The sequence below is a fragment of the Nematolebias whitei genome, chromosome 15, assembly GCF_014905685.2.
Source record: "Nematolebias whitei isolate Nwh7 chromosome 15, NemWhi1, whole genome shotgun sequence".
NCBI lineage: Eukaryota > Metazoa > Chordata > Actinopteri > Cyprinodontiformes > Rivulidae > Nematolebias > Nematolebias whitei.
The window spans coordinates 37,705,241-37,717,805 of NC_056512.1; the positions used below are offsets into that span (position 1 = coordinate 37,705,241).

Below are 12,565 nucleotides of genomic sequence, written 5' to 3' on the forward strand. Positions count from 1 at the left end.
CGATGCCGATCGCTGCGTCTTTAGCTGCAGACATCTTGGCTCAGTCCACTTTTGTCCTGAAGCAACACACACACAAACCAGGACATTAGAGACAAACTAGAGCTTGGGGTCCTGAGCCTGTCAACTACAGTCGATTAGCTGTGACAACCATCTTTAATCATTGTCTCATGTACAGTGTTGCTAGAATGTTTGTGGTCATGATAATTTCTTGAATTTCTACATTAAACTAAAACTAAAATATCCATTTTCACACGAGAACCCAGTTAAACAAATGAGATGAACATTCTCTGTTTATTGAGCAAAAAATGAGACAGAATGACTGTGGTAAAAAAAAAAAAATATGTAGATATGTTTTATTTATTCATTTCATTTCATCCAAACAACAAATATAATACAATTTAAAGAAAAGGAAAAAAGATATCAAAAAGAAGGTTGAACTTACAGTTGAAGACTTCTCTGGTTCTCCTCTCTGGTTCTCTTTTCTGGTTCTCCTCTCTGGTTCTCTTTTCTGGTTCTCCTCTCTTTTCTGGTTCTCCTCTCCTCCTCTAGATCAGTGTCTCTGCTGTCAGAGCAGCAGCTTTATATATGTGAAGCTGACAGTCTGGCTGTTTCCAGAAGGTTCACGCACAAAACATAAAGTCAGCGGAAATACTACCCTCCTTTTCCTGTTAGCGCTTCAAAATAAAGGCTCACTGTATATCAACGAATTGCAGGAAGCATTACTGAACACAATATTTTTTTTTTTTTTTTTTTCATTTAGCCTTTATTTATACAGGTTAGTCTCATTGAGCCACGAGAACTCATTTTCAAGAGAGACCTGTTTAGGGAGCACATGGTGGGGTTAAGGGCCTTGCTCATGGGCCCAGAGTGGGGCGAATGAGGGTGGGGGCAAGTGTGGGTGTTTCACCTACCCCACCCACAATTTTGATGTTGTCGGGGCCGGGGCGTGAACCGGCGATCTTCGGATCACAAGCCCACCTCTCTAACCTCTGCGCCACCACTCCCCTCTGCGCCACTATATACTCTTAATTTGAAGTATGAGTGCCTAATATCCGGTTTTTATCAGTAACTTATCAAAAACACTCTCGAAGGTTCGAGCGCGGCTTCTGTCAAGATTTCAAAAGAAAAGATTGTTGGAGAACTTTCTGGAGAAATGGAGTAAAAAAAATTTAAAAAACTACATTAGAAATGTTTTCTGAACCTTTTTCCTCCGTCTGCGTAATATCACTAAAATTAGAAACACTTGTTCATGCATTTAGAACATCCGGGCTGGATGTTAAAATTTCACTTTGTAAATGTTTCAGTGCTGAGTTTTGTGCTGAGTGTTGTGACTTGGGCTATACCAACTGAATTGACTATTGCAATGGTTTCTTTTCTTATTCAGGAGTCCTAGCCAATTATAGACCTATATCTAACTTTCATCTAAAAAAATTCTAGAGAAAATAGTTACATGATCATCTGCAAAGAAATAATCTGTCTGAAGAGTTTCAGTCAGTTTAGAGCTCACCATAGCGCTGAATCTGCACTGGTGAAAGTTACTAATGATATTCTCATGGCCTCTGACAATGGACAGGTGTCTATACTGGTCCTGTTAGACCTCAGTGCTGCATTTGATACAGCTGATCATAATATTATTTTACAGAGACTTGAATATGACATGGGCAGCACGGTGGCACAACTGGTAGAGCTGCTGCCTCTCAGCGAGAAGGTTGCAGGTTCAAATCCCTGTCCCGGGGCCTTTCTGGGTCGAGTTTGGATGTTCTCTCCGTGCGTGCGTGGGTACTCCGGTTTCCTCCCACAGACCAACAACATGCATGTTAGGCTGATTGGTAACTTTAAATTGTCCCTAGGTGTGAGTGAGAGAGTGAATGGTTGTCTCTATGTGCCCCTGTGATGGACTTGTGCACAGTGATAGCTGACAGACATAGGCACCGGCGACCCCCGTGACCCAAAATGGAAGAAGCGGGTAAAAGATAATGGATGAATATGATGTTGAAATTACAGGAACAGCTCTAAATTGGTTTAAATCATACTTATCTGATAGAGTCCAGTTTGTAAATGTAAATAATGAATCTTCTTCATACACCAAAGTTAGTCATGGAATTCCTCAAGGTTCAGTGCTTGGCCCAACACTATTTACCTTGTATATGCTTCCATTAGGTAAAGTTATTAAACAGCATGGGATAAATATTCATTGTTATGCTGATGATACACCGTTATATTTGTCCATGAAACCCAATGAATCCAATCAGCTACTTAGACTACAAGCATGTCTTAAAGACACAAATGTGATTATCGTACCCACCACTGCACACTGTATTCACTGGTTAACTGGACATAATTAACTTCACGCACTCTCCCACTGGAACATTTTCATCTTTAAATCACTTCTTGGTCTGCTGCCTTCATACATCTCCTCCTACACGTCTCTGCATGAGTGCAGCTACAGCGTGCACTCTCAGGACATTATTACCTGCAGTGTTCCCTCAGTGAGGACTGAACTAGGCAAAAGGGTCTTCTACTACTCCGTTTCCTGGAATATCTTGCAAAAAGATCTGAAGCTCTTGACCTTGATCTCTCTAAGTGGCTTTAAGAATCTGTTGGACTCCTGGCAAGGACCAATGCAGACATTCATTCAACCTTTATTTAGACAGGTAAATCCCATTGAGCCTCGAGGACTCATTTACAAGAGAGACCCGATTTCAACAAAGAATGACGACAATAATGGACAACAGCGACAACAATAGACAGTTCTAAAAAGGCATACAGATTATTATTTTTTTTTTTTTAATGAATAGGATGGCTAAAAAAAGAAAAGTAACAAAAAACAGCTAGATTCTAAGGTGAATGTGGAAAACTAAAAACAGGAACATGTCTGCATTGGTCCCTGCCAGGAGTCCAACAGATTTTTAAAGCCACTTAGAGAAGTCAAGAAAATAGAAATAAGCTAAATTGAACATGTTTTTTTTGTTTGTTTTTCCTCCTATAGAAAGTACACCAGGACCTGTCATTCTGTGTCTGTTTCTACTTCATGTCCTCTCAAACCGGTTAAAGCAGATGGTCGCTCGTCCTGAGCCTGGTTCTTCTCCAGGTTTCTTCCTGTTAAAAGGGAGTTTTTCCTTTCCACTGTCTCCTTTGTGCTTGCTCAGGATGAGATTGTGACAAAGTGAAGATTCAACACAATCTGCTGCTTCCGACCACCGAGCTACCACAGCCCTTTGTGTGGAGTAGAGAGCTGCCATCTAGGGCACCTGGAGGTGGTGTTAAATGGGCCTTGCTCAAGGGCCCAGAGTGGGGCAGATGAGGGTGGAGGCAAGTGTGGGAGTTTCACCTTTCCTACCCACATTTTGAGGTTGTCAGTATTGGGAGTTGAACCAGCGAGATTCCGATCACAGACCCACCTTCTCTAACCTCTGCGCCACCACTCCCAGAGAGAGAACTTGTCTTTTTTAATGTCTGTGAATGTTTTCAGTGACAAATGCTGGAGCTGCAGAAATAAACTGAAGTGAAAAACAAGAAAATTATTTTTTTATTTAACGACCGATCTAAAATATGAAGATTAAAAAAAATAATAAAAAGGTTTTATTTTTTATGATCTGAACCTTAGGAACAGAGTTTATCCTAAAGTTTTTGTTTCAATGAACTGCTGCATCTTTTTAAATAAATTACAGATTTTAAACCTTTGATCCTAAAGCAGAAACATTTAAACACAAAGTGATTCTGTTTTTATCGTTTAGTTTCAGCTGCAGCTCGTTCTGTGTGACCAGTCTGTAAAACTCCAGCTGAACTTGAACGCAGCACGAGAGCTTCAGGTGACGCACCTGAGAGTCTGAGCTTTGGAGGAAACCAGAACCAGAACTTCACCAGTTCTGGTTCTGATAAAACCTGAAGCTGCTGAGCTTTTATGAGTTTCTGAATGTTTCCATTTAAGTTGAAGTTCTGCAGGTTCTGTTGAAGTTCTGCAGGTTCTGGTGAACGGACTTTTCGATAAAAACGTCTTCAGACTTTTGAAGAATATTTTAAACTTCAGATCAGCTGGGTCAGACTTCTGGAATAAGGAAGACAATCCGTCTCATGGACAAACAGAAAGACAATCTGGAGGACATTCTGTGACTGGACGTCCAGCTGGAGCAGAGACTAGGTTTGACCTGTGACCTTTGACCCATGAGACGTCCAGTTGGACATGTCTTACTTCAGAGCTCGGACAAGAAACTGTCCACAGACAGACACACAGCACCGGGACAGAAATGATCGGACTGTCCCCTTCAGAACTCGTCTCACCTCCGGTTCTGAACCAGAAAACATCGAATTGATCGTTTTTATAAAAACGGACTTCAGAACTTCAGTACTGACCCAGATCGAACACAGAGGTTCTGGGAAAACGGGTCAGTTCTGGATGTTACGAGTCTGGTTCTGATATTACAAGTCTGGTTCTGATGTTACGGGTCTGGTTCTGGATGTTGTGGGTCTGGTTCTGGTCAGTGAGCAGCTGTTTGGGTCTCCTTATAGAACATTTGGACGCAGGCAGAACATATCCGGGTCAGTCGGTTCTGTTCTGATCTAACCCAGTGGGTTTGTTCCGGCCGTTCGGACCTCCAAGCAGGAAGCTGTTCAGTTTGTGTCTGAACAGAACCCAGAAGGTTCTGATGAGCAGTTGGACTCTGTCCGTCCATGTCAGCGGTCTCGTCCTGGCGGTCCGATCAGGTGGTGCTGCTGCAGCAGGCGTCCTTCTCGAGGTGCGGCTGCAGGCCGGCGGCGGTGCTGAAAGTTGTGGAGCAGGGTGCGCAGCGGGTGGCCCGTTCTGCTGCGGCGTGCGTGCGTTTGTGTTTCTTCATGGTGTCGCCGTCGCTGAAGGTGCGGCAGCAGAAGGGGCAGCCGTACGGCCGCTCGCCCGTGTGGATCCGCAGGTGGCGCCGCAGGTTCCCTCGCTGGCTGAAGCTCTTGGAGCAGAAGGTGCAGCGGTGCGGCCGCTCGCCTGTGTGTGTTCGCAGGTGGCGCCGCAGGTCGGCCGACTGGGCGAAGGATTTGCAGCACCAGCTGCAGGCGTAGGTCTTCCTCTTCTGGTCCAGGTGCAGCCGGAGGCCGGCGGCCTGGCCGAACGCCTCGCCGCAGCGGTGGCAGCGGTGCACCAACTCCGGGATCAAACCGCCGGCTGCAACGTCGTCGGCCAGCTGCGTCTCCTGACACGACTTCCTGTTCCTGTGAGCGTCCTGCAGCGCCGGGTCCGCCTCCGCTCTTTCAAAACCGGATTCCTCCGTGGCGGCGGGAGACTCGTCGTGAAGCTCCGCCTCCTTCACCTCCTCTGGTTCTCTTTTGACCTGCGCCACCGGCTCCTCCCTGAGAGCCAGAACATCCAGGTGCATTATGGGAAGATTCAGAGAGGGCTGGGTCTGCAGAGGTGAAATTCTGCCAAACGCTTCCCGACCCGGGTCGGACGTTGGCACCGGTTCCCAGACATCTGCAGGTTTCTCGTCTACTGGCAGGCAAACTGGCGCCGGTGGCATTTCCTTCAGGACTGGAACCAGCTGTGGCTGTCGGGTCTGGTCCAGGCTGGAGTCAGGTTTATCTGAATGGGTCCTGGACTCTGGATCATCCAGGTTCTGTTCTGGACCTGACCGGGATGACCCTGAAGCAGAAACAGAACCGTTACTGAGGAAGAACATTTGGGTTTCGGAGAGGTTCTGCTGTCAAACCTGATGTAGCTGCATACAAATCAATCAGCCAGAACATTATGACCACCTCGGTCCTGACCCGGCTTCTCCTGGACTCCTGTGGGCCTCTGAACATCCGCTGTAGTTTCTGGATCCAAGTGGAACCAGGTGGTACATGACCCAGTTTGGTTTGTTCTGGACCTGGTGTCTGCAGACCTTTCTGCACCCGTCAGTGGTCATAATGTTATGGCTGATCAGAGGACGTAAATCTGTGACAGGAAGTCGGTAGGTTAACAAGATAAAAGTCTGAAAAAGGTTCTAGACTTTTCCAGCTCATGTAGTTGCCAAAAATGTTTTTACGTAAACAACCCAGTAAACTGGAGAGAACGAAACATTTCCTGCCAACAACAACAACAAACAGAGAAGTTACTGAAGTTTAAAGCTCCAGCTCCTTCAAAAGAAAACACACCATCAGCTGATTTCTGCTGCGGGCTCGACTCTGAGAAGAAACTACTAAAGTCCCGTTTGTCTTAAAATATGAACAGAACTGATTCATTTGAATGCAGCCGAATGTAACATCGGGTCATTAGTGTTAAAGAAAATGTTTTGAATCACTGAATTTCTCAGAACTTTAGCTGAAAACCTCGTTCGACTTAAAAAAGCGGATTTTGTAACGCGGTGTTGAACGGTGCGCTCTCGCGGTGCTCCGGTCGGAGCCGGCCCTTACTCAGCCACTCGGTCTCGGCCTCCAGCAGCAGGATGTCCCGCAGCTGCCTCCGCAGACTCTCATTCTCCCGCCTGGTTCTGGCGGTCTCCTCGCGGTACTCGGACACCGTGTCCTCCACCACGTCCAGAACCTCCTTCACCACCGCCGTCAGCCGCTCCGTCAGGTAGGCGCTGAGCAGCTGCAGTTTAGTCATTTTGATGCTGCAACACGCACGAACCCGAGCGACCGAGGGAGACGCGCAAACAGGAAGCGCTTTAGGTTCACACTTTCAAAATAAAGGCCTTGACCTTATGCGCGCACACAAAGGAAAGAGCTGGTTGCTGGTATTAAGAGGGCCAAAGCCACATGCACAGAAGATCCAGGGTCAGTTCACCTCACAAGACCCACGCAGCACATGAGGAACATTAAGTGTATAACAGATTAAAAAGGCAGGGGTGCACAATGTCCTAGAGACCCATCACTGCCTCTGTCTGATGCCCTCAACAAATACTGTGCACGCTCTGAAGACCCGAACAGACCATCCAGCACCAGGCTCACACCACCGGAAAAGGAGTTCATCAGCATGACCTCAGCTGAAGTGAGGAGGACCTTCAAGAGGATTACCCCTCACAAAGCAACAGGCCCAGACAACATCCCAGGGAAGGTGCTGAAAGACTGTGCCGATCAGCTCTGTGAGGTGCTGGCTCACATCTTTCACTCCTCACTCACCTTAGCAAGATTTCCCACCTGCCTGAAGACTGCCACCATCATCCCAGTCCCAAAGAGCTCTACAGTGACTGGTCTGAATGACTATCGGCCAGTAGCCCTCACCCCAATACTCGCTAAGTGCTTTGAAAATCTGGTCAGGCATCAGAACACACATCAACATCAACGAGGACCCGTGCCCCCTCTTCCCTGCTTTGCTCCCTTGTCTTGTGAACTCTTTAAAGAGTCTCTCTTTTTTCCTGCATACCTTCCTAATTTGAAGGATTTGATCAACTGGTCTCTCAACAAAATTGATCAGCCTCTCCTGACAGGAAGTCAGGGTGAATGGAGGACCCTTTGACCTTGACGGAAACAAAATTAGATTTATGATGACAACTGGATTCTGCTGTTTGGGTTGGTGAAATCTGGATTGTCTACAAATTTGTGTGGAATGTGTCGAAGCTTGGCAGCACTCAGTCTGAATTATGTGGAGCTGCGTCAGAGCTGAAGCAGGCTGATATCAGGACTGTGAACTTTCTGGCAGCTCCCATGAATGGTTGGAAATAATCTTGGAGAAAGTTGTAAGCTCGACTTTCAGTGTAAAGAATCAATTCGGCTGTTTGGAGTCACCATCAGAGAAATTTACTAGTGAGACTTTAAAAGGCAGAAACAGCAATTTACGCGTTCTGCCTGACCCAAACTGTGGATCTGGACCTGGCCTTGAAGGCGGACTATCTCTTCTTCCTAGCATGTTTATGAAAAACAAAGACGCTCTGTCTGTCTCCTCACGCCTCCCTTCCCCAAGGCTGTGGACATGTGACGGAACCTCACCCAAGCTGGTGATAACAAACACCTCTTATCTGGATAATGGCTGAGGGGGGCTCTGGACTATGCTACAACCTTCCCTTTAAATTCAATGCCTTCATCGGCCCCATGTCTATTTATGTTGCTTTGCTGTGGTAGATTTTTTGATGCCTTAAACCATACCTTGTCTAGGACAAGGTGTGAGAGATTTTTTTATACCTTCTCTCCTCACGTATTCTTCCCTTTTCTCATCTAAGAAAAACTATTATTCTGAATAAAAATAAGAGAGCCACGCTAATTAGCAGCAGCTCTGTGCACTCCGTCCATCTTTCGGACGGCTGTACGTACATGTTCTTGTTGTATCTCGGTGCAATGACAATAAAGCTTGCTCTGATTCTGATTCTGACCCTCACCTGTTTGCATTACAGTTGCATTTGGGTCCAAAAAATCCGATCCTACCCAGCCCCAGCCCCAGCCCGCAGCCATCATCTCCGAACCCCACCCAATCCAATGAATTAACAGTAATTACAGGTCCGAACCCCAACCACCCCCACCCTTTTTAATTAAGCTTTGACTGCTTATACCATGACTATTATTAATGGTTGGCGGACGCGTGTGGCTTAGGGGGCAGAAGATCAGAGCTGAGGAGCCGTTAAAGCGCATTAAATGCTTCCCCTGCTTCTGCCTGCACCCTACTCTGACATGTTGAATATTTTGTGATCTCACCTGTTTGGGTCGTTGGCCGCACGTGTCCGCTGAGTGCAGCGGCTAAATGAACGTCATTTGGACAATGGATCTCTGGCAGTAGTCCATCTGAAGCTTAACTGAACTTTTTACCTCTTTCAAGGCTGGTTGATGTGTGCTCAAATGGCCACGTGCGGCAGGTGATTGTATGGCAGGCCATCCATCTTTTACCTGCTTCTTCCATTTTGGGTCACGGGGGTCGCCGGTGCCCATGTCCAGCAATCACTGTGTGAGGGGCGGGGGACACCCTGGACACAAGTCCATCACAGGGACACATAGAGACAAACGAGACAAACAATCATTCACTCACACCTAGGGACAATTTAGAGTTACCAATCAGCCTAACATGCGTGTTTTTGGTCTCTGGGAGGAAACCGGAGTACCCAGAGAAAACCCACGCAAGCACGAGAAGAACATGCAAACTCAACACAGAAAGACCCCAGGTCCAACTGGGGATTGAACCCAGGACCTCTTGCTGTGAGGCAACAGTGCTAACCACTGAGACGTCGTGCTGCCAAATGACAGCTCTAGTATGCATACCGCAAGAACTGAAGTCAGACATGAAATCAGTAGAGTCGTCCTGTCCAAAACTAGTGTTGTTTATCTGAATCTGGCCTCCCCTCTGGCCTTGGACAGGCCAACTTATCTCAAATTGCTCCTGTTGGATACATAAATTAAAAGGCCATGCACTGCCCCATTACCCCCCCCCCCCCCCCCCCCAGGGGGGAACATCTGTGGACCCTTATCAGAGTTGTACCGGCTGAGAGACATTGTAACATCTTTTTATCAGGACTATGGAAACTATCTGGAAGTGTTCATGAACAGTCTCACCGTCTTGTCGTCCCCCCCTGTAAAATGTATTATGTCTATCTATGTTGCTTTTACTGAGGTAGATTTTTTTTGCTGCCTTACACCGTGCCCTGTGTCAAGGACACGGTGTGAGAGATCTTTTATTTATACCTTCTCTCCTCATGTTTTCTTCCCTGATTCTGATTTAGCTACAAGTACTTGGGGGTGCACCTGAATGACAACCTCAGCTGGAGCAACAACACCACCAGCCTGATCAAGAAAGCTCATCAGAGACTCTACTTCCTCAGGCGGCTGAGACGAGCTGGTCTAGGAAGCTCAATCCTCACCTCCTTCTACAGGTGTGCAGTGGAGAGCATCCTGTGCTCCAGCATCAACGTGTGGCATGGAGGCTGCACAGCTGCAGAAAGAAAAGCTTTGCAGAGAGTGGTGAAGGCTGCACAGAAGTCTATTGGAGTCAGTCTCCCCCCCATCACAGACATCTACACCTCCAGATGCAGGAAGAGGGTCACCTGCATCATGAAGGACCCCACTCACCCAGCATGCACACGTTTTGCCCCACTCCCCTGAGGAAGGAGGTTAAGGAGCATTAAGTGTAGAATCACTAAACTGAGGAACAGCTTCTACCTTGAGGCTGTTAGACTCATGAATCTCTAACCAGAATAATCACTGTGAAAAAAAATCACTGTAATGCAACTTTGATTGTTGATATGTGCTGCTGACTATCCATGCTGCTGATCTCATGCTGCTGATCTCATGCTGCTGATTCATTTCATGCTGATGTGTTCATTTGTCCTCATCTTCTCACACAGACTCATGTTTGTGCTGCTGTTGTTTGGAGTATTGTTTTTATGCTACTAGTGCTTAGTGTATTTTTAGTGTATGTTTTTTAATTCATATCTTAGATCTTATTACTGTTTTTCTTTTACAATTACTACTTTTGTTGGATGTAACTGGGACCCTGTGTACACAATTTCATTTCACCACATTTACCTCATGTGTTGCGAATGACAATAAAGAAACCTTGACACACACACACACACACACACACACACACACATACACACTATTCTAACAAGCATTTCTTGGTTTCTGGTTTTCACAGGCAGGAGAACATCTGGTCTTCTTTCAGCCATTCCCTCTTCATGTGTCTTCACAGTGAGTCATCCTCCTCCATCTCTGCCCTCACTTTGTCCTTTGCATCCTCTATGTCCTCTGTCCTCACTCCATCCACCTCCATGTCCTCTCTAACTGCATCCATAGATCTCCTCTTTGTCTTTTCCCTGGCAGCTGCATTTCTAGCATCCTTCTACCAATATACCCACTGTCCCTCCTCCGGACATGTCCAAACCATCTCAGTCTGTCCTCTAACTTTATTTCCCAGTTGTTCAACCTGTGCTGTACCTCTGATGATCTCATTCCTAATCTTAAACATCCTTGTCCCTCCTACGGAGAACCTCAACATCTTCATTTCTGCCACTTCCAGTTCTGTCTCCTGTCTTTTTGACAATGTCTCTGGTCTTTCTGTCCATGTCTCTGTTTCTAGTCTTTTCCTTGCTGTCATCCATCCATTAGCTTCTGCTTGTTTTGTAATCGGGTCGTAGGGGAAGCAGCTTAAACTTCTTCATCTTTCTGCTGCTCCTTCTTCAGGGTCACCACAGCGAACTAACTCGCACAAAGACTTGGTGACTATTTTTACACCTGACACAACCACAGACCATGGAGCTACCACAGCCCTCTGTGTGGAGCAGAAAGCTACATCTAGGGCACACGGATTAGCAGATGATGAGGGTTAAGGGCCTTGCTCAAGGGCCAAGAGTGAGGCAAACCGGCAACCTTCAGATCACAGGCCCACCTTCTCTAACCACTGTGCCACCACTCCCCCATAGGAAGCAGCTTATACAAAAAAATTGCACTCATTTCAATTTTTTTAGCCTAATTCAACAAAAATATGTTTCTCTACGTCCTTGTGTTAACTTAAGCTTCTTTTTTAGCTACTTTTCAGCTGTTTTTTTTTTTGTGTGTGCGCTAATTTCAGCTTTTTTCAAATAATTTCTACTTTTTTGTGCTCATTTCTGCTTCTTTCAGCCTAACTGGGCAAACCCGTGTTCTTTCTGGTTTCTTCTGCTAATTTTAGCTTGTTCTACCATTTCTGCTACCTTTTAGCATTTTTTAGCTTATTTCAGCTGTTTTCAGATAAATTTAAGTTTTTCTTGGTAATTTCTGCTACTTTCAGACTAATTAACTTATTTCTGCTAATTTCAGCTTGTTATGCTTTTTTCAGCTAGTTTCAGCTTTTTCTTCTATTTCAGCTACTATTTTTGTTTCTTTTTTAAATACCATTTTCTTTCACTTGTTATTCCAAATTAGTACGCATCCTTTTATGATTGTCCACTGTTGTCATCACTCTTTGTTAGAAACAGGTCTGTCTTGTAAATGAGTTCCCATGGCTCAATGGGATTAACTTGTCTAAATAAAGGTTGAATGAAAAAAACAATTAAAAAATATTAACGTCTCCTTCAGTTTCTTGTCTTTGCTCCACTGCTCCAGAAAGTTCTCCAACAGTCCTTTATTTTGAAATCCCAACGGAACTAAAAGCTGCGCTCGACCCTTCGAGGGATATTTTTTCCAAGTTACTGAAACAAACCGGATATGACTAACTCGCTGATTAAAATAAAAGTCCTGTTCCGCCACGTGTTTATGTACAAGCAGTGCTGTAAACTTTTATTTTGAAGCGCTAACAGGAAGAGGAGGGTAGTGTTTCCGCTGATTTGATGTTTTGTTCGTGAACCGTCTGGAAGCAGCCAGACTGTCAGCTTCACAGATATAAAGCTGCTGCTCTGACAGCAGAGACACTGAAGGGGAACCAGAGGAGAGAAGAGAACCAAGAGGAATCAGAGAAATAGTTTTTCCTCTAACCACAGTTTCCCTGTTTGTGCTGCCAGGCTGTAAGAATCTGTTCTTGGTGTTTGATTAAATGTAGAAATGGGAAAAGTTCAACATTCTTTTCTAAAACCAGATAATCAGTCGCTGTAGTTAGTCTCATGTCCTCCTGATTTGTCTAATGTCATGGTTTGTGTGTCTGCTTCTTCAGGACAAAAGGACTGAGCCAAGATGTCTGCAGCTAAAGACGCAGCGATCGGCATCG

The 12,565-nt window shown here is 45.6% G+C and overlaps 3 protein-coding genes across 3 annotated transcripts in view; 1 reads left to right on the forward strand and 2 right to left on the reverse strand.

Annotated features, from left to right (window-relative positions):
• LOC119421196 (heat shock 70 kDa protein 1-like) overlaps positions 1-4,673 on the reverse strand; it is a 5,390-nt gene extending 717 nt beyond the window's left edge. The window contains exon 1 of the mRNA XM_037688578.1: positions 4,594-4,673. Coding sequence (XP_037544506.1) covers positions 4,594-4,673 — 80 coding nt within the window. The remainder of the gene's footprint in view (positions 1-4,593) is intronic.
• On the reverse strand, positions 3,968-6,623 carry zgc:66443 (uncharacterized protein LOC406856 homolog). Its single transcript, XM_037688641.1, has 2 exons — positions 6,379-6,623; positions 3,968-5,626 (listed from the first exon to the last, which is right to left on the reverse strand). The coding sequence occupies exons 1-2, from the start codon at positions 6,569-6,571 to the stop codon at positions 4,701-4,703; spliced, it is 1,119 nt and encodes a 372-aa protein (XP_037544569.1). The 5' UTR covers positions 6,572-6,623; the 3' UTR covers positions 3,968-4,700.
• A 2,110-nt stretch (positions 6,624-8,733) lies between these two features.
• Positions 8,734-12,565, forward strand: part of LOC119421197 (heat shock 70 kDa protein 1-like) — a 4,549-nt gene continuing 717 nt past the window's right edge. The window contains exon 1 of the mRNA XM_037688579.1: positions 8,734-8,750. Coding sequence (XP_037544507.1) covers positions 8,734-8,750 — 17 coding nt within the window. The remainder of the gene's footprint in view (positions 8,751-12,565) is intronic.